Genomic DNA, 20,832 nt, shown 5'->3' on the forward strand with positions numbered 1-20,832 from the left:
GGGGGGGGACATAAAATAAAAATACATTCAGCTCAAATAGCTGGTTTGTCTCAGTTAACCAGCTGGCACTGAGGCTCTACTGCTGTAAAGTACAACTAATGCAAACTGTTGATGGCCAGGGAGATTAAAATGTGCTTTTTCTACTTTAGTGACAGTGATTAGATGACAAGATTCAACACTTTCTGCATGTATGTCAATTAAACATGAAGCCCGAACCTATGGTAGGTTAGCAGGGATTCGATTTATTACTGTAAACAGCTCATCTGGTTTTAATTCATTTAACTCCCACGTTTTCCCTTTTAGTTTACATTTAAACCATAAAAAAGTAAAACATGTGCTAGACCCAGATTAAAGAATATTTATTTATTTTGTGTCATTTCTCTTTGTCAGACCATTTTTACACAGGAAACTGTCATGGACTACCCTTTTATAGAGACAACTGGATCAAAAAGTAGTAAATACTCTAAGGTGCAAACCTAGCTTCATGAATCCTGAATAAATATTTTTTATTTTATTTATTCGTTTCTGTACACTTGAAGCTGCTTCGGCTTCATGTGTACTTTTTAGTTTTGAGCGTTGGATAAACATCGTTATCAAAGGTTAAGAAAGAGTTCAAACATATCTTAATGACAAATTGGAGATTTTAAACAAGAGATGCACCAAAAATCTGCCCGTTTGTTTTTTTTAGCTTGACTGGGTCTAAAATATATGAATTCACCACATCCAAGCCCAGCGGTTAAACACCGACAGCAACACCCTTCAGGAAAAGTAGTACAGCGAGGAAAACTCAACACAAACTAATTTCTATTCGGGGTAATAAATGGAGAGAACATCTTAAGCGTTTTATATTAAATGGGGAGTGAGATTATAGCAGCTAACAAGAAGGTTAAACATACCAAAGCACAGTCGCCATGTATTTGCTTTTTGTGCTTCCAACCTGCATGTGGAAATGATCTGGAAATGTCAGCAGCATTTTAGAAATTTGATTTGTTTTAATTAAAAAGTTTGGGTTTCCACAACCTGAGTCACATATAGCATCTCATCCAGTAAATGTTAGATTCAGTTGAACTACAGAAATCGGATGATTTTAAAGCCCGGCCTTAATCTTAAATTACTCAAATCCAAAAGAAAACTACATTAAAAATGGCCCTCAGGAAGGTTTTAACCGGCTGGTAGTCTGACAAAGCCTGCCTTATCCTCATCCAACATTTGATGCTACGTCGGAAACAGTTCACCGGCGCCAAAGTGCGTCAGTGAGAACTCAAAGAGGCGGTAAGCATAAAGGTTTACAAGCCTAGACAAGGGGTCAGCAACCTTTACAACCCTACCAGTCATTACTGCCTTGGCTCCAGATAAAGAAACTTTTAAGAGCCACAAAAGCACCAAAAGACAGTTTATTACCTATAACTAGAAACTTCAGAGGAAAATCATCCAGGAATAATAGCTAAAACTAGTAATACAGGACAAATTATTAATTACCAGAGCAGAGGGTTTAAGGTGCCACAGGTTGCAGACCCCCGGGCTGAGCAGGAACCAGCTTATCCTTAATAAAGCAAGCTAACACCATTTCTCTCTGATCGTGTGCCATGCATTAAAAAGTAAGACTATCTTATTTGGACGTCATACTTTCACACACACACACACACAGCGGAAACATCTGTACACTTCAGCAAAAATAATAAATGACTGCTCATAAAAATAAAAAAAAAAAGAAGAAAACGGAAAACTTGTAAATAAATGTTTTAAAGAGAGGTCCGAATTGGTTAAAATCAATTATGGCAGATCAAATTTAAAAATGACAAATATTAGAGGTTGAAACAAATCCCAATAACTGATTGGTGCATCTCTGATTCAAGTTAATTATTAGAAGGCCATTGTTTTAGGTCAGCATTCCCTTAAGCTCATTGCAAAAGAAAGATTATTATTGGACACTAATATAGGCTCATAGGGCATGTTCTTTGGCAGAGTTTACAAACAAGTCAAAAATAACCTTGAATAGGATGAAAATAAGCTTTTTATGAGAGCATCGGCACTGACCAGGCAGGCACCTAGAAACAGCCCAGTGGTGAGTGGATAAATAAAAGGCAGCTTCATGTGAAGACCTGTAAACACAGTAATGAGTAGAACTCTGCAAACTTTCTCAGGAACCAGAATTTAAGGACCTAAATAGACTGAGGATGCCTGCTACCTGTTCACCATAACATACCTCACACACAACAGGTGCTGTTCAGCTGTGATAGAGTGCAAACACTGGATGACTAACTGGTGAGCAGGGAAAACATGCAGAGGCATTTCTAAAAGGGAGGGGGAATACAAATTAGTTTGTGAATCACCATAGTGAAAAAAAAAAAGAGAGAATCTGACCTACTGTTTGTGTGAGCATAAAGGAGGGGGGGGTGTTTAGAGATGAGAAACTCAACGTGACGCTTCGACGTGACCGATGAGCCATTTTTAAATCATACACAAGAATACAAGATAAAGTGAGATATGACAAAAAAATGCAGTAAATAAGTAATAGTACCTGCCTTGTTCATATACAAATCAAATGAAATGAAAACAAGTAGCTAGAATACTTGTCCTATCAAAAATATGTAGCTTTGGTAAACAAGTTACGAAGAGAACTGTCGTCTGAACAAAAGGATGTGAGAGATCAGTGTGTAGCACATTGGGCCGTGTGACGGTGAGTACGTCTCTCTGTTCTGAGGCTATAAAGGCAACAAAACGAGAAGCAGGCAAAAAAATAAAAAATAAAAGGTTCCCAGCTTTTATCCGACCTCTCCCACCGGTCCCCAGCTGATGAGGAACAGAGACAGCGAGAGGCGGCTCGGATACTGAAAGGAAGGAACCTGCCGTCTTCACTGTCCCGAGCACCGTATGAAGTGTTCTGTGGTAATGTAGCAGCATTGTAATGGTCTGAAGAGGACAGCCTCCTCCAGAGCAGAAGTGGAAGACTACTCGTATCCTCCTTTCTTCCAGAAGTCCCCTCAACCCCTTCCATTCGTTGCAGAAAAAGACTGCTCAGACATATTTTACAACACTCCTTGTTGATCCGTTGAGAACAGCACAGGGAAAATATTTTGTTCTTTCTTCCATTCCAGCATCATCTGACCGAGCTTTTTTTTCCTTTATGTTTTGATTCCAGGCAGGTATTTATTTATCCACGAAAAACCTATCGTTCTCCAATGCAGCCTTTTTCTCCCATCTGACGCACCGCTCCTCCGTCCTTCTACTTGCAGATATTTCTCGACTCCTCGCAGGTCATTCCATTTCTCCAACCTGAAAGTTTTCCTTGTATCTCCTTGTTGCAAACTCTTCTCTTCCGTTTTCTGTTCCTGACTTTCAATCGACCTTCTCCACCTTCCCAACAATCTTCTCCTCAAAGATGGGCAGAATCGCATCATCGTCGCGGACCTCCTCGAACACAACCCCACAGTCGAATTCATCACTTACTTTCTTAAAGTAGAACCTAAAGATAGCAGTCAGAGAACAAAGTCAGTTAGTGCTTCTGAAGAATCAACACCAACAATAAGGCTTTAGAACATCTTAAAGAGGGAAACTGAAAACATTATTTCATTTTAATGGGTTTATATAAGAGACTAACAGGAGGGACCAGAAAGCACAGAATAGGAGGAGACCTTATGCACTGATTAATTTTCCTTTCTACAAATTAACATCTAAACAGAACCAACCTTGCAGTTTTAGGGAATGCTTCACCAGCTTTGTACACTCAAACTCTTTGTAGGTTATAATTTGTATAAAATAACTGAAGCTTCATCAGAGGGGCAGTGAAGCATCAGTGAAGCATCAGTGATCAGACAGATTTTATGGGGGAACTGAGTCAGGACTCTGCCGCCAATGTTCTGACACAAACATGCCTTAAATAATAGACGATTTTCGCAAACTTTGGAATAGTGTGTTCCTCTCCACTTAAAGGCAAGACAAGGCAAATTTATTTGTATAGCACAGTTCAGTACAAAGACAATGCAAAGTGCTTTACATGATTAAAATATAGGAAAATAAAACAGAATCAAAGCAAGTAGAAAAAAAAATAAAAAATGCAGAAACAAAAAAGAACTTTAAAAACAATTGGACTCAAGAAAATAAAAGAGTTGAACTAATGTATCAGTTGAACTGTTTAACTAGAACAGTTGAAGGCAATCCTAAACAAATGTGTTTTTAGTCTTGATTTAAAGGAACTAAGGCTTCCACACTTTTACAGTTTTCTGGAAGTTTGTTCCAGATAATTGGAGCATAGGAACTAAAATACACAAGCACAACCCTGTACCCCGCTCCCGAGAGGATGCGTGCAAGAGCATGCATGTGCCCATTTCTCCTCATGCACGCTCTGTTTAAAATTTGTAGTTTGCATCACTCATACAAGCTTACTTTCCAAAAGAAGATTTTTCTACTATGTCAGACTCACCACCAGTAAGTGAAAATGGGGAGGAGCATGTAGGATGGCCTTAGGTAAGCTGTAGGTCTAATTTGTGTAGTTGGTCTTCATGCTGTATGTTCACTAATCTAAATCATTACAAATATGTATTAATACCAATACCAAATGACATAAATGTATAAGATTTATAAATCAATTTAATTCTAAAAGGATTTTTGATGTGCTGGGTTTTATTCTTTGAGTGTCAGCATAACCACCAGTCTCTCTATCACTTCTGAAGGTAGCCATGGATTCTCACCTGTAGTGGCCCTTTTTGGTAAGCAGCTCTTTAAACTGGCCCAGAGTCACCACACGGCCCTTCACCGATGTCCGGTATGGGATCGGCTCTCCACAGAAGTAGTACGCTACGGTCATGTTCTCGCACACCTGACGCTTCCCAGACTTGTGTCTAACAGAAAAGGGGAAAATCCTCGTTAAACACAAACATATAAGGATCTCAAGCAAAACTGATTTCAAAATAAAAGAAGACTCGTACTTCTGCTTGGCCTGTAGTAGAGCAGCCCTTCTCCTCTCCTCCTCCAGCCTCCTTCTAGCCTCCTCCAGCTGCGTGAGGGGGTTGGGAGCAGGGTTGGGTGGCATAGCCGGGTCCTGGATGAAAGGATGTGACGGCTGAACCTGAGTGGATGATGAGCCGGGGATCGCTGCCGACACTGAGGAGGAGTTGTTACGCAGTTGAGCGGAGACCCAGGGGTGCACAGCTCCAGGTCGCTCAACAGAAGTCGGACGTGGAGAGTCGGTGCTGGTTCCTGTTCTCCTGGAACTGCTGGTGCTGCCACTGAGAGTACGAAAGAGGAGAACATTCATTGGTTAAAGTCTTCTTTGTACTTTCAACAAGGTGAATATCTGCTCTTGAAACCTAGCTACAAAAGAATAAACTTAAGAAGAAAACAAAAATGTTGTTCAGTCGATCCCAGGTTTTCCTCACCCATGAGAACTCTTCCTTTGCCTGTCTCCATCCATCATCCACTGCAGAATCTTCTGGTTTCTCTCCAGATCCTCCACCTGAGTACCTGGATACGCCTGGGTTTCCAGGCCACGCCCACTATCGTCACCTTTGCTCGATGTTTCTGTCTTCTTATTACCCCGTCGGGACATTGTGCTGCCTTTGCTACTGCAGAGATAATAAAACAAACAACTCGAAGGTCAATTTAATAAGTTCAAACTGACATTTTTAGGGGGGTGATCACAATTTCATACATACCTGTAACCAATGCCCTCAAGAGTGCTGGCTCCAGCTCCGTCTGCGTAATTCCTCCGACCTGCGTATTGGTTGGCTTGGTCTCCGTTCCAGAGGAAGTTGGGCAGAGGCCGACTTCCCACCTCCTCCTGACCATCTCTTCCTCTGTGGTGGTATACCTGCTTATGATGGTAAACGCCTGAAATAAAACCAGAGCAGACCTCAGTGATTAGACCAAGGGCGTAAGTTTGATTTCAACTTTGGTATGGACACTATTGGTGTTTAGTTTCATTGGTCTGATGTCATTGGTCCTATGCAAAAATATGCATGCTCTTTTTTATGCTTAATGTGAGCATCAGGGCACATTTTGTTTAAAGAGAACAGCAGCATTTCTTGCTACATTAATACAAATCTCATAAGCACTATACGCACACTAGATGCTGTTTATTAATGTTAAAACTGGCTCTGACGTATGTGGAATTAGAACTTTTTCCACTTTGAAAAGGTTTGCATGCTATCTAATTATCAATTGATTAATCAAAAACATAATAGACAGATTCATCAATTTGCAAAATAATCATTGGTTGCAGCCCTAATTTTATGGTAAGATTCCAAACACATTTCTTCCATAATACAGCACTGAAGGGCAGCTGCTTCACCTTGAGGCTAACCTGCATCATTACCGTATATCTGGGTTTCCTACAATAACATAATGTTTCTATTATACAAATGCATTTTTAATAGTAAAGGGTTAAATGTAACAACCTTTTATCATCATCCTATATTGCTTACTGTCTGGCTGTTTAAATAGCTCCTTATGTCTATTTTATTTTGTAGTGGCATCATCTACAAACACAACACTAAGAAACAAGTTTATTCAAATATAAAATACGTTTTAACAATAATAAAAGACAATATAACACAATCTTATCTGTAATGTAATATATCCAGAATAAACAGCCAGATTCAAGCATTATTTACCAGAAATTAATGTTTGTTCTAGTTTACTTATGAACTGTGTATACAATCTAGAAAAATTAAATCATTGTAAATAGAGTTCCTCTTTTTGTCTTTATACTATTTCTAGAAGTAGAAGTCAATTAAATAGCACTATTTTTTTAATGTGGAAAGCAGATCTTTAGCATCCATCTCATGTTATGTTCTACATTATAAATACCACCTGTTATATATACCTGAACTGCCATCAAAAATGAAAACAGCAACAGCAAAGAAATATTAGTGAAAGGGATCAGAGATGTTGATAGTTTACAGTCTTTGTTCATTTTAACAGCAGTTTTCAGAACCCCTGTCTGACTAAGAATAATTAGTTTTCCTTTGCCTGCAGCTACCAGGCAGAGGAGCTGCAAGAGGAAAAGAAGCCACTGCTGCAATCATGCTGTATCGGAAATTATAAACATGTTGTTCACATCAAATTATTGGTAGGGTCAATTAAGTCGATCCAAAATGTTGGTAGGGACATGTCCTTATGCAAATCTACGCCCATAGATTAGACACATCAAATGGGTTCAATGCACTTCAGCCCAACTATGAGGGACTTCCTTACAGGAATTAACAACACAGAAAATGTTGTTGTTTGTTGATTGTTGGCATAAATGAAAACACGTTTCAAATAAAGTGATCAGGAGTCTTGGTATTTAAAATAATCTGAGGAAAAAAAAAAAAACTGAGAATGGAAAAATGTTTCAACATCTAGACTGAAATAATGTACCCTGTAGAAAATAGTTTGCGATTCATAATTTCATACCAGTTTTGGGATGAAGATGATAGAAAAGCACAACATTTAAGAATCTGATTCTAGAAAGGTAGTGAGTGTTAACATGGAAAATGTGTAGGACCTCTGAATGAGCTACCTTTAGCCCCCACAGCTGGCAGACTGTGCCCCCCGCCTCTGTGCGAGGGGTAGTGAGGTGGCCCGATTCCACCGTCTGGTGAGCGGGATGACTTGGGGGGAGTGTGTCGTCCTCCTCCTCCTAAGCTGCTGTTGGTAGCCCCTGGTGACTGGCAGACCGGCGTCTTCATCACCCGCTGCACGTGCTCATCTAAAATAGACTCTGGGTCATCTTCGTGAGGGTCCTCCATGGCAACCAGGCCGCCGTAAGTGGCGGCTGTTCCTGTGTTGGCAGTGGTCTCTGAATAACGGGCACCGTAGAGAGGAGGAAACGATGAGGGGAGGGAGAGTGGTATACTGTGAGAGGACATGGAGGTTGTCACGGAGACGTCAGCATCATCCCCTTCTTCTTCCTGTATAAAACAGAGAACAAATGGTCAAATTAATCTGTATTGCCCAAAGCTTCCCTGCTAACAATCTAAATATCAGCTTGACAAATAATTTTGAGCCAATCTTCAACCCACAGTCACAGAATCTCAAGTCTTATAAACAATGACACAAAGCTTCTAGAACTAGAGACATACTTGGCATAGATATGTGCATGCTGAAAGAACCCAGTTCCATGTTATCAACACCAGTAACCCGAATTGCCAATCTCCATTATTGAGGCAGTACGTCCAAGTGTGTGGAAGTCAGCTGCTGTAGTTCCAATCTTCAAAAATGGAGATCCACTGTCAGTGGACAATTACAGACCATCCGCATCTTACCTACAGTGTCAAAAGTTGCAGAAAATCTGATTGCCCAACAAATAACACATTTAAATACCACAGAATTTCCCCTTCATTCAATGCAATTTGGTTTCAAAACTCAACACTCCTCGGAAACTGCTCATTTATCTTTCATAGAAAATATCAAACATTTACTGGATAAAGGTGGTGTGGTTGGAGCTGTGTTTCACGATCTAAAAAAAGCCTTTGACACTATAAACCATAAAATATTATTAACCAAACTAAGCAAATTTAACCTCTCCTCAGATCGGATTAAATGGATAGAATCATATCTTTTAAATCGATCACAGTCAGGATCAGTGATCATCTCTCACTGCCTCTCGTCATGTCCACAGGGGTACCTCATGGTTCTATCTTGGGGCCTCTGCTATTTTCTCTCTATATAAACGACCTCCCCTCAGTTTGTTCAGATGTCTGTATCCAGATGTACGCAGCTGATACTGTGATTTATACCCATGTTAAAAACACAAAACAAGTTGCTGAAAAACAAACAGTCTATGGTCCAAGTCTCTGAATGGCTGAATCAGTCCTGCTTAAAACTTAATGTAAATAAAACAGCTTCAGTGTGCTTTTTTAAATCCAAGAGTCCAAATCATGAGTAAGATATTTATGTGACACAAAATTGTGTCAGAATTCAAATTCCCTAAGCATCATAACTAACTTTTAAATCCCAGAAAAAAAAAAGGTGTGCAATAGAGTCAAAATTCAATATTACAAATTTCCATTTCATAAGATCACACTTGTCACTCCAGGCAGCTAAAATGTTCATGTACAGTATGGTTCTGTCCCGCATCCCTGAACGGTTTTACAACCTGGTCACAGGCCAATAAAATGATACCAAAACCATCAAAATATCACCATTGTGCCATTTTACTAAAACATGAGCTTATGAGCTGGGAAAATGTCATCAAGTATGCAAACCTGTCTGTTTTATAAAATATTCTATGGTCTGTCCTCTCCTCCCCTCCACTAATTATTTTATTTGAATTTTTTATTCTATTTATTAACCTAAAATCTGTAGTCTGGCGAACATTAATTCTGTATTTTTAAACAGGTTTTGAAGAGTTATAGCCGTTTTTATTTCTTTTTAAATTTGTATTTTTCCCTGTAAAATTCTTACTGTTTTGTTTTTAGGTAGACAAGTTTAAGATCTAGACAGGGACAACAGATGAAAACTAGCCTTTTGGATAATTCTGGTGCATTTGCAGGAATGCTTATTAATGTGCACTGTTCCTGTCAAATGAATAAATAAATCTAAATCTAAAGAAAAATTCACTTTGACCAGCAGTGTTTCATGGCCTAAAACTAATACTGTGCAATTTGATCTGGACGTTAGTTTATCAGCGGTTATATCGATTGTTAACAAATATAGTACAATTATTTAATGTTTTAAATATTTCCCTGTTGGTTAAATAAGCAGCAGAACAGAGATCAGAATAAATGGTGTTTTACATTAAACTTATAACCAAATTCTTCCCCCTTTCACAAAACCGGAAATAATCTTTTATTGACTAATAATGTCTTTTATTAGCTTGGACTTTTCTAACCTTTAATAACCTTTTATTAGATTCTGAGACAAACTTCATAACTCTGTTCTCCAGGATGAATATTTGCTAAAAAAAAAAAAACATGATTGTTTGATGTCTCTTTCTTATCAATCTCTTTTGATTCAGAGACATTTTATTTGTCTAAAAAGGCCACTGGACTATCAATATCACACCTTAACATTCTTTATGCTGCCTCCTTTTCTCACACGCAAACATTTTTCTTGCAGCAGGTTTTTACACATGAAGGAGCACTGTGTGTGGTGTTTTCAGGAGCGCTACAAGGAAACCAGTTTACTAGTTAAACTGGCTGCACATCATTCATGGCTGCTCTAGATATTTACTACCAAGACTTGAACATCTTATATTGTCCTTTTTGACCTTTAGAACCATTAAAGGTTGATCATTTTCATGACATATGAAACACATTGAATGACTTCCCTATCACACATATGTAACCCAGTGGAAACTAACACTATAAAACGAATGCTGAAATTATCACATAGTGCCAATCTATGATTTCTTAAAGGTATAGCACATGGTTGGAATTAAACCATTAAGCCTTTATGAAGGGAACACTCACCAGTCGTACTCTCTTCAACCGTTCTTCAAGCCTTTCTTGGGCCTCTCTTTCTCTGAGAACAGCCTCCAGCCTGTTGATGAGCTCTGCTGCAAACATCTCTGGCTTTACGTGGATGTCCTTTGGTATTTGATACGCACGCTTTGGGGAAACAAACGGTTCATATTATAAGAACCACATTTCTACTGCTCCGTGTAACCATGTCAATAACATGCTAGAGGGTGTTCTCTTAATGCTAATATAGTCATCACCTAATACATTTAAGAGTGGGATTTACATATTAATAGAACACTAGTGGTATTATTGGCTGTTAATTATTAAGTCATGCTATCTTTTCTCTCCTAATTTGTCTGTAAATAAAACAACATCAATTTTTGGGTCACATTCAATTGGTTTTAAACAGCATGAAGACAACCTTAAAAGTTTTGTCTTATAATCCTTAATCACTTGTATCAATATTTGACCCATGTCTTCTGAGGATTAAGGCGAGTTATAGTAAATGCTCAACATATGAAAGCAAATAAGTTTCAGGTGTCTAATTTAGCAAAGAAATCTATTTGAAAAACGAGCTGAATGATACAGGAATACACTCACAGGTATATGAGGTAGGGGCACACGGCCATTGGCTTTGGCACTTTCTTGCATCTCTTTCCGATGCTGCTTTCGATATCTGTACGGAGGAATACCATCTCTGGGGGGGGTAAAAAAAAGAAAAAAAAGAAGCATTAAAAATGTTTTAACTGAGCAAAGCAGATGGGTTATATTGCTTTAGTGTCTTAAAACTGAGAAAAATTACAAAAATGTGTGGATGAGGTGAAGACGAAATGCATTTCTTACACACTGCTGTCGGTCAAGGACATCGTGTCTGCATCGCTGGACATGCTCTGCTGCTCACTGTCATTGGCGCTGGTTGCTGGAGCCCGGGCGTAGCCCATGTTTGCGTAATAAGGGTTTACCGGCTCTCTCCACGGTCTGAGAAGGACAGGACATTTGATCGCTCTTAGATCTGCTCATCTTCTTTGGCTGATAAAAGTTACAATACACTACCTATTGCTTTTCTAAGAGTGACCATTTTTATCTAAGTGGTTAAAGAGGATTAATGAACAGTGATGGAATCAAGCTTTGGGTTGTTACTATCGTTCCTCTTTGAAACGAGGCCCACAACCACACACCTGTACTCCCTGCTGTCCTGCCTCCTCCTGCTGGACGATGCTCTCTGTGGCGCCGTCTGCATCAGCAGACTTTGGGTCAGTCTATTGACAGGAGTATCGCCACAATCTTCATCTTTCTCTTCATCATCCTCTCGATCTCCACTGCCACCCCTAAACATAAAGTAAATGCATTCAGACAAGCAACTTTCCTGACCACTGTGTTAAACACATTGTGAGTATAAACTAAAGTGCCTTGCAAAAGCACTGATACCTTGTGAAACATTTTCACAAATAAACGTCAGGAATGGGATTTTATGTCAAAGACAATGCTCAACAAACCATATGGTGGAATCCGAACAATTCATGGTGTTCCAACTTTTATGAACAAAAATCTTGAGGGGTGCAAAGTCTGTAGTTTTGATTCATCGGCTGTTATCCTTATATTTCCTTCTTAGATTTTCTGGTAAAGCACATTGAAAAACTACGGACTGGCACAGCAATTATGGTGTGTTTTATTGGTAAAAAGAAAACCCAAAGCAAAACAGTCTGATCATCAGCCAATTTGGCCATACAGACCCGCCGTTTAGGGATCATCACTCCGTCTGCTGGCATGGCGAGAGTGCATGCGTTCACCTGCCTGCAAGCGCCGCAGAGGCTGAAGCTGAGCTGATATAGAAATCTGAGGGTCTCAGGGCGGAAAGTCCGTACGTATAAATAATGAGGTAAATATGTTTAAAATTTCACCTTCTGAAGCCGTTACAAATTAAATTCAGCTTATTGGCCTAATTTCAGCACAGTGGCTTGGTTAGCCCTTTCATTGCAGGTATCTTGTATTAATGATGCTGGAAAAAGTTTTAGTGCAGGTGAGGACAGCAGATAGGTCAGGGTTAAAGCAGGGAAAGCATTATGGTGTGTTTACACCAAATGCCTTTTAAGCATCAAAGAGGAATCCAATGAAGTCAGACGCTCTGGACAGGGGATGATCCGGACACTCGACACTTTGGGCGTTGAACTGTTCCATTCTTTTCCTTATAAACAAGAGAATGGCAAGACTTTTTTTGCATTGATAAGTTGGAAAAAAACAATTTAGTTTTAACATGTTTTTAAGCTAGAAAGTTTACGCCTGTGCAGTCAATTCATCAGGATTATGATCCTATGGAAATATTCTGTTCTGATAAGAGCAGCAGACCTACATTCTGACGAGGTGCTGGGAGTCCCCAGTAAAAGCTCACTAAGATGACCAGGCTCTCTGGGATTTCCTGCTGTGTTTCATAGCAGCTGAAAGTTAATGTAAATTGGCGACAGTATCAAAGGTGGAGATCTGTTTTTCTAAGTAGAGCCATTTTGGATTAGAAAATGCTCAAGCTGTAACTGCACCATAGAGCTACTCTCAACATGGTCGAAGGAAAAAGAAGTTCACATGAATGCACACGAATGCACGTCTTAAAAATCAGAGACTTCACAAAAGGTGCACAGCTCTTTTCCCACCATGTTGTTTCATGTGAAGGTTTATTGTGATGTTTTTGGTGATTTTAAAATGATAAATTTTACAAAAAATGCGTCAATGAAATATTATCAGCTACCCACTTTGCATTGAAAACAGACTGGTCAACCAGAATCTGGGGAATTTACTGTTTTATGACGACATAACACATCTGTGAAGGGTGGCCTGTTAAAGTTCATCTCACCTCCACACCACACCCTCATCCAGAGTTGGCAGGTAGCCAGGCAGGGGCTTGGCTGGGCCTGATGAGGGACTCTGATCACTGGGATTAGGCTTGGGGCTCTCTCCTCCTGTCCGTGTGTACTCCAGGTACAGATCAGATTTAAGGAACAAAGGGTAGGTGTTTTCCTCCATCATGGCTTGGATCTCTGTCTTAGCCTGGAACACAGATGTTTATCCTTAGAATACATCATGCATATTGCTTGTTTTGTACTTTTTTAAGCCCAGCCCAACCGTTAAAGTTGTTCTGTGACTATAAGTTTTTATAGAAACTAGCGTTCCTACACAAAAATACAGATAGAATTCATTCACAATCTTGTCTGAAGTTGTTTTTTTTAATAAAACACATTTTCGACGAACAAAGGTTTATAAAACTTTGATTTTGGTAAAGCAGAAATAGTTAGTGGAATATTTATTTCAGCTATTTTTTTGCACTGTTTGCACATTGCAAGGACAGAGCAAAGTCTTCGCTCCTCTTATGTCAAAGTGATTCTTTTGGTTTTCTCACATATTGGGAGCTTCTGATTTGTTGTTGGTGTAGAAGCTGGTCCCTTAGGAATAAAATCTGAGGGATGAGCCAGTGTGTAAACACAGTACGGGTAGATATTTACAGTCTAATTTATCCATATCCTAATAAATGAATCATCGTGAGAATTTTGCAAGTGAAAAGGATTAAAATCCTATTTTTTACAAAGCTGACCGTATTGAGGATTTGTTTTCATTATTGTATCCACTGTTACTTCCATCAATAAAATGAAAACATTAAATGCAGCTTCTAAAGGACTTCAAATAATGTATAAACACATAAAAGAAAGAAAGAAAATCACTTTTTTAAACTGCTGTACTAAAAAAGCGAAAGTGTTCATGAGGCTATGATGATGCCGTCACATGCAGTTTATGCCGTACAGGTACGTAAAGAACACCGCAAAGTAGTAATAAATTGCTTTTATGGGTGCTCTTATTATCACAACAGTACAACAGGTCTGTATTCCACATATGGTGGGAAATAAAGTTCTATGGTTTGTTTATAGCCGTCCTTATGAAGGCACAACGTGTTCTCGTGTATTTAAATGCAGTAAATAATGTGTTAAAAAAGACCCATAAAGTTAGAAAAAAGGGCCTTAAAGAAATAAAAAGTATCTGGAGAATAGTTTACCTCTCTGTACTTCCGAGGTCTTTTCTGAATAAGCTGTAGATAAACAATTAAAAAGTATTTTCATTCTCATTTTCCTTATAGCTCAAAAACATTGCTTCATAATCAGATACAAGACCCAGACAGATCATTTGAGAAAAAATTAACCAAAGTGTAAAAAAGAACCATTTTCATAAACTATAGTTATATAATATAATAATATTGAATCAGCGGTGTTTGGAGGACTTTGCAGACAACAGTGTTTGTGCAGTTTCCTTTAAATCAAATCAGGTAAATTGTGTCTGAAGCCCATTCATGCCGAGCCCTATTATGTAACAGGCAATGACGTGAAAACAGGGAAAACAGCAGTGAAGCGTTTGTCTGGGCTCACATAGTTTCAGGTTAGGAGGCCAAGTGAGGCTAAAAATGTTTAGTCATGAAGCTTTAAATTACATTTATGATGAATGTGTCGATGACAATACAGAGCGTGATAATGTCACATTGGGCATATGTGTTCCTGGGAAGCAGTGTGTTCATCTCTCACACTTGATTTCCCACCAAAGCCTTTTCTGAATCCTTCTAATCCTCGATGGGTGGTGTCTACATCTAGAGCTGCTCTTTGTCTGTCAGACTGGGACCTAATATGACTCCAGAGCAAACCTCTGCAGTATCGAAACAGATGTACAATGTTACAAAGCTCAACCTCATAAAAGTACTCAAGGTTTTTCTCGTCAGAAAATAAGAGTGTTCATTCAGGCACAACACATCCTTAGGATCAAATTAACGGGAAGACAATAAAATGACACCCAAAAGGCCAACAGTTAAAGAGAGTCCCTGTTGGTTTTTCTCTATCCTTTGTAGCCAGGAGGAATCTGAGATAAATGACGCTAGAGTTATGGGTTTATTACAGAATAAACAGACGGAGTGCATTTTATTATCTGAATTCGATATGAAGCAGGTACCGCTATCTACTGATTATGTGTGTAAACTGTGGGAAACCTGAGGATTTACAAATGGCATGGGACAACAAACATTGATTTGGTTTAACAAGAGCAGACAGAATGCAAGTAATTGAACCGACACTTTCTGCAAAATGGTTAAAGTGTCTCCCTTTGTCAAACATTAAAAACATATCTAACAGCTCCGGCATAAGTCCCTGCAGTCAGTGAAGCAACGCTGAACAAAGCTTACTAATCAATGATATGCTTCAAGCCTTCAAGCATCCTCTGTGCATCAAGAGTTCAGACTGGGGAACGCAAACACTGATCCATTAGATGAAAAACAAAATTCAGAACAGAGAAGATCATATCAGGACAACCAAACTGAGTGGGTTAAGTGCTTCCACTAGTTTACCAAGAATCAAACCTAAAGTTGTGATAAGCAACAATTTACATCTGCAATTTAAATGAATATTCTAAAACTAAAGAAAATTTGCAATCTGTTTATTTCAGGTTTATGTTTTATTCAGCCAAAAGGCATACATATACCTGAAACAAACAGAAACAAAGGTCAGTAAATTAGAAATGCCTCATTTTTAAAAGTGAAGCAGAGTACCAAGACTGCTGTGGATGCCAAATGTTAAGAGAATTAGAATAAGTCAGTTTTTCTAAATTCTGCCAAAGATGGGAAGAAGACTTCTTCAAGAAGACTTTACAAAATGAAACCAGGTGAAACTAAAACTTTTCCCCTCTAGGAGTTCTGGATAGAATTTTTTTTATCTTATATGCTATATGCTTACATATTTTTTTTATAAATAATTTTGGTATAATTACAGCTCTGATTGGGTTGCTCTGTCATCTAAAGGTATGTTTTACAGTCTCTAAATTCCAGTTAACAATTGTTTATTAAATTAGTTGACAATTATTTCAATAATCAATTAATCAAATATATTTTTTTAACGAGTTTAAACTGATGGTGCATAAGGTCTGCTAACAACTACAAACAAAAAAGCCCTTATGGAGACAACCGGGACCCAGTTTCTTGTCTTAATGTTCCCTCTGACATTTTTTTTCCTCAGAAGAAAATGTAGCACACAAACCGGGCTAACTTCATAAAGTGCATTCTGCAGCTATTTCAGATGAACATACTGTGACTTCCTCCCTGCCAGCACATCATTAGCATCTGAAGCTCATACATTGCGCCTATTCAAACCAATAAAACCTGCAGAGCTTGGTATTTCAAAACTTTTAAACACTTGCACACCCTGGCTAATCAGCCCCTTTCATCCTCAGGCTTTTTTTTTTTGAAAAGCACAGAACAAAGCTGTGATGAGGCAAACTTAGGTGACATACCCACTCACACCCAAACAGGCCCACAACTAGGGCTGAAACAATCGGATTAATCGTGATTAATCCATTATTGAAATTATCATCAACTAATTCAGTAATCAATTAATCTTTAACTGGAGAATAGAGACTCTAAAACATGATTTTAGCTGACAGAGTAATCCACTTAGATCGCAAAATAATATATAAACATTTTGCTTTCAAGATAAAAAAAAATGTCTGTCAACATCTCTATCCTGAACACCTGAAGTGTCAAACTTTGTTTCACTTGGTTTTAATCTCATTTAAAGTCTTCTTTAAGGAACCTTTAGCTTTCCAAGTATTAATTGATTAATCGAAAAAATAATCAACAGGTTAATCGATTTACAAAATGATCACTAGTTGCAGCCCTACCCAGAACCCCTGTTGACCAGGGAACTCTCCAAACACCAGCTAGTAGAAAATATATTATTCTTTAATTAATTAAATTATATCAAATATACTAACTAGGGCTGAAGCAGCTAATCAGATTAATGGTGATTTATCGATTTTTGAAATAATCGTCAACTGATTTAGTAATCCATTAATCGTAAACATGGAGTATAAAGACTCTAAAACATTCCTTTCGCTGACAGAGCCACCCACTTAGAGCAGTAATTATAACAAAATTGTGAAAAAAATATATAATATTTTGCATTTAAGCTAAATCTTTCTCATCCGTCAATACGCTCTTTCCAAAACTCCACAAGTGGAAAAGTTTTAGTTTCACCTGGTTTAATTCTGTATAGAATTTTTTCTAAGGAACTTTTTGCTATCCGATGATGAATCGATTAATTCGAAAAAATAATCAACAGATGAATCAATAATCAAAATAATCGTTATTTGCAGCCCTAATACTAACATACATATGTGGACTATTTGCAGGGCTACACTGTAGTGTTTTAATCACCTGTTCGAACATGGCAGGGTCTAGGTGAGGCTTTCCCACGCAGTCTCTGATGAAGCTCTTGGTAGCTGCTTTGATCGTCCTGGAGACAATACCGCTTCCATCCACAATGTATTTCCTGTAGATCACCTTGGCCAACTTTGCCCTTTTCTCCTGGCTGGTTTGCCTGAATCCTGAGCATGCAAACCAAAAGTCTACAAGGTCTTCACAACCTTCCTGGCATAGGAAGCTTCTGAACAGCTGGGTGCCTTCCTGATCATCCAGGAGAGAGTGTAGAGACTCGGCCCACTTCAGGTAGGGGGGAGTTGGAGACGCCGAGCCCTCAGGTTCGTAGCCCAGGTCCAGGTCAGGGCGACGTGGGGTCGCAGACGAGGAGGAGGGCGTGTAAATCGACGGGTCTCCCATTTTAGACGAGGGATATCCTTGGGTTTGGGAAAGGGCGCTTGGACGGCTGTTGACCGACTGGATCGGAGGGTCCAGATCAGTCCCCTCCTCGCCAGGAACAGGAGGCCGAGGGGCATCTTCGGTGAAGTGCGTTGGGCCATTCATAGAAGCCACGACGCCTCCACCGCCTCTGTACCCAATCCCATGTAATTCTCTGACAACGCTCATGTCTCTGATTGCAGAAGAAGGAGGTCAGACCTTCCCCTCTGGCTGCGATTTTGCTGGAAAAGAATTCACCCTAGGATAAAAATAAAAAAAGAGACAGCTTTAGTAATATGATTCTACACAACAGAAGTTAATGTTAAAAGAACATGAATGAATAACACAGACCATGAGTCAAGCTTTCTGTACAGGGAGGTTAATAACAGAGGCTACACAGCTGGCGGGTTCATGATTTTACAAGCAGTCACAGCCATTCTAAAAATCCCTTTTTATTAGCTACAGCAGGTTGGGTTTATTTTCTATCCCAAGTGAGAGTGAATAGAAAAAAAAAAGAAAAAAGAAGTTAAATGGTGTTCCTGCCTGCCAAATAAAAACAATCAGTCTAATGGAAATATACTTCAAATAAACTCAATATTAAGTAAAATGATTCTGAAAAGAAAATAATTTTTGGTTGATGCTTCAAAAGCTCACAAGGTCTTTTTGATCCCACCAAAACTTAAAATTAATTTTTAAAAACACTATAACAAGGACTGTGTTACCAGAATGTAACGTATTTTTAAAAGCATTTTAAAGCCTTCTAAAAGCTGGCCCCTAAAAACGCAGGTCTAAATATCCTGCAAGATGTTCAAATATTATAAACTCTTGATGGCCACTCAAATTAAACTGCATGAAATGTCCGAGCGAACAGATCCAAAGTACCCATCAGTTCAATGACAACCAACTTTGAAGTTACACATGTTGAAGCTCTAATTTTTAAGCATTCCTAAGAAAATTTGAAAAAAAAAATTTCACAGCAAAAGAGAAAACAAATTATGAAAATTGGAGTCTGGTTTAATTTTGAATAGCTGATCATTTATCTGTTTATTTGATAAATATCAAAAGTCCATTAAATAATGGTATACTTTCTAGCTTAATTATAGAACTAAACTGCCAGGTTTGAGTTAAAATAAAAAGAAAACTGAATGTCTTTTAGTTTCAAACTAGAAATGGTTCTCAGCCCAGTATCAAGCTTAGAAATTAATTGATTGACTTTATTGATCTCACAGTGGAGAAATTTACTTGTTACATTATTAAATATGATATTCTACAGTATTAATTAATAATAAAAAGACTATTGCAGTCAATTATTTGAGCAGATACCTTCACTTAATATTGTTAATCATTACAAAATGTACATTTATTTCTGTTCAATATGTTTTTTTTGGTGATTTTGCATTACAGCTTTTACAGAGAAAACTAAACTTCAGAACATTTCAGCAATCTTATTTCTTAATCTACCATGGGTTCATTTAAACAATTAATCTATAGCTTTTAGAATGAAATGTGAGAGAAAAGCTAACTTTTAATGTTCTTTTACATTAAGGAATCTGTAACAGCAGAGGATTCATTTCAAAATCTTAACCAACATAAATATGGAGTTATTAGACTGAATGTAAAACAGCTAATTTAACCCATAAGCAAGCGACTCCCAAGTTTTTGAGAAGCGGCTATGCAGATTTCTAAGCTGAGATTTATGGCTAAGTTATTGCTGTTTGTTTACCACCAAACTCGCCAAGCACCGCTTACAGCCGGCATAGCCTACTGTTTGCAAAGTTAAACGTCATTTCCCAAACAAGCAACTAGTGTTAACAAGCTAAGACAGCTAACTAGCCTCGTAGCAATGCCAGCAGCGATGCTTTGAAGTGAGAATCTCATTCATGTTGGCCTGCAAAAAACGGTGGGGGATGGGTACCGCTACAAACTCTACAAGACAGGCCTGTGTGCAACAACACTCCCGACACAAGCGTGAATTATGCAATAAATCAATAAAAACTCACGCGAAAGCAACACCAACTTTCTAAGTAAATAGGCCCGATAACAACAGGCTGGTGGAAGAGTGGGAGACAGGAGAAAGCGAGGGCAGCTTTCCACTTCCAGCGGCAGAAGCAGCTAGCATCGCTTTGAGCTAGTTTGTTAGCTTCCTCGGCTAGATGCGTTAACGTCCCGTGTTTTCCTCCTAAAAGTGTCCTTCCTACCGTTTCTGGAAGCCCGTTCCCCTCGGTCCGCTGCATCGGGGATACTGGCGTGAACACGGTGCTCCAAAACGCGGCATGAGGATCGCTTTCAGATACTAAAGCATTGAGAAGAAATATCCCGTCGCCTTGCCCTCAACTCCCCATGGTGGTTTAGTTTGAGAGCAATAATAGAGAGAGGGACGGAGTACGTGCCGAGCACGCCGACTGAGGAGAACGTTCAGAGGACTGCAGGAAGCCGAGCGATAACACCAACCTCCAACAACTAGCAGCTTCTCTCTCTGCTTTATTAAAAGTTAGGAGTCAGGACTGAGATTTATCACTTTAAAATATATATGCAAATATATGCATACGATAGATATTAAGGAGAAATGTACAGTCTTTATTGTTGCCCATTTGTACAAAGAGCACAACAGGGGTATAGAACATGAACAGTTGCTTTTCACCTCTTAAAAATCATACATATAAAAAGCAGGTGCATCGTAATAAAAAAATGAAAAATACATTTTAATAAATGTAATCGAAACAGTGATTTAAAGTTTCTAAGAATATACATTTCTCCCCCTCTATACATACATATATATATATATATATATATATATATATA

The 20,832-nt window shown here is 38.6% G+C and overlaps 1 protein-coding gene across 3 annotated transcripts in view; it reads right to left on the reverse strand.

Moving 5' to 3' along the window:
* Positions 1 to 686: 686 nt before the first annotated feature.
* The window catches only part of LOC107097051 (axin-1-like), a 27,971-nt gene continuing 7,825 nt past the window's right edge, over positions 687 to 20,832 (reverse strand). The window contains exons 1-13 of one of the 3 annotated variants that reach the window (XM_015394023.1): positions 20,229 to 20,416; positions 17,611 to 18,289; positions 13,231 to 13,424; positions 11,564 to 11,713; positions 11,229 to 11,363; positions 10,986 to 11,082; positions 10,395 to 10,532; positions 7,502 to 7,892; positions 5,655 to 5,829; positions 5,379 to 5,561; positions 4,929 to 5,228; positions 4,692 to 4,841; positions 687 to 3,466 (exon numbers count right to left, since the gene is read on the reverse strand). In XM_015394023.1, the coding sequence (XP_015249509.1) occupies positions 3,340 to 3,466; positions 4,692 to 4,841; positions 4,929 to 5,228; positions 5,379 to 5,561; positions 5,655 to 5,829; positions 7,502 to 7,892; positions 10,395 to 10,532; positions 10,986 to 11,082; positions 11,229 to 11,363; positions 11,564 to 11,713; positions 13,231 to 13,424; positions 17,611 to 18,219 (2,649 nt within the window). In that variant the 5' untranslated portion in view covers positions 18,220 to 18,289; positions 20,229 to 20,416 and the 3' untranslated portion in view covers positions 687 to 3,339. Of the gene's footprint in view, positions 3,467 to 4,691; positions 4,842 to 4,928; positions 5,229 to 5,378; positions 5,565 to 5,654; positions 5,830 to 7,501; positions 7,893 to 10,394; positions 10,533 to 10,985; positions 11,083 to 11,228; positions 11,364 to 11,563; positions 11,714 to 13,230; positions 13,425 to 17,610; positions 18,290 to 20,228; positions 20,417 to 20,832 lie in introns of those variants that run through there. The other 2 variants (XM_015394021.1, XM_015394022.1) reach the window with 2 other exon arrangements.

This window comes from Cyprinodon variegatus, unplaced genomic scaffold (assembly GCF_000732505.1).
Source record: "Cyprinodon variegatus isolate N-32 unplaced genomic scaffold, C_variegatus-1.0 Scaffold667, whole genome shotgun sequence".
NCBI classification, from domain to species: Eukaryota; Metazoa; Chordata; class Actinopteri; order Cyprinodontiformes; family Cyprinodontidae; genus Cyprinodon; species Cyprinodon variegatus.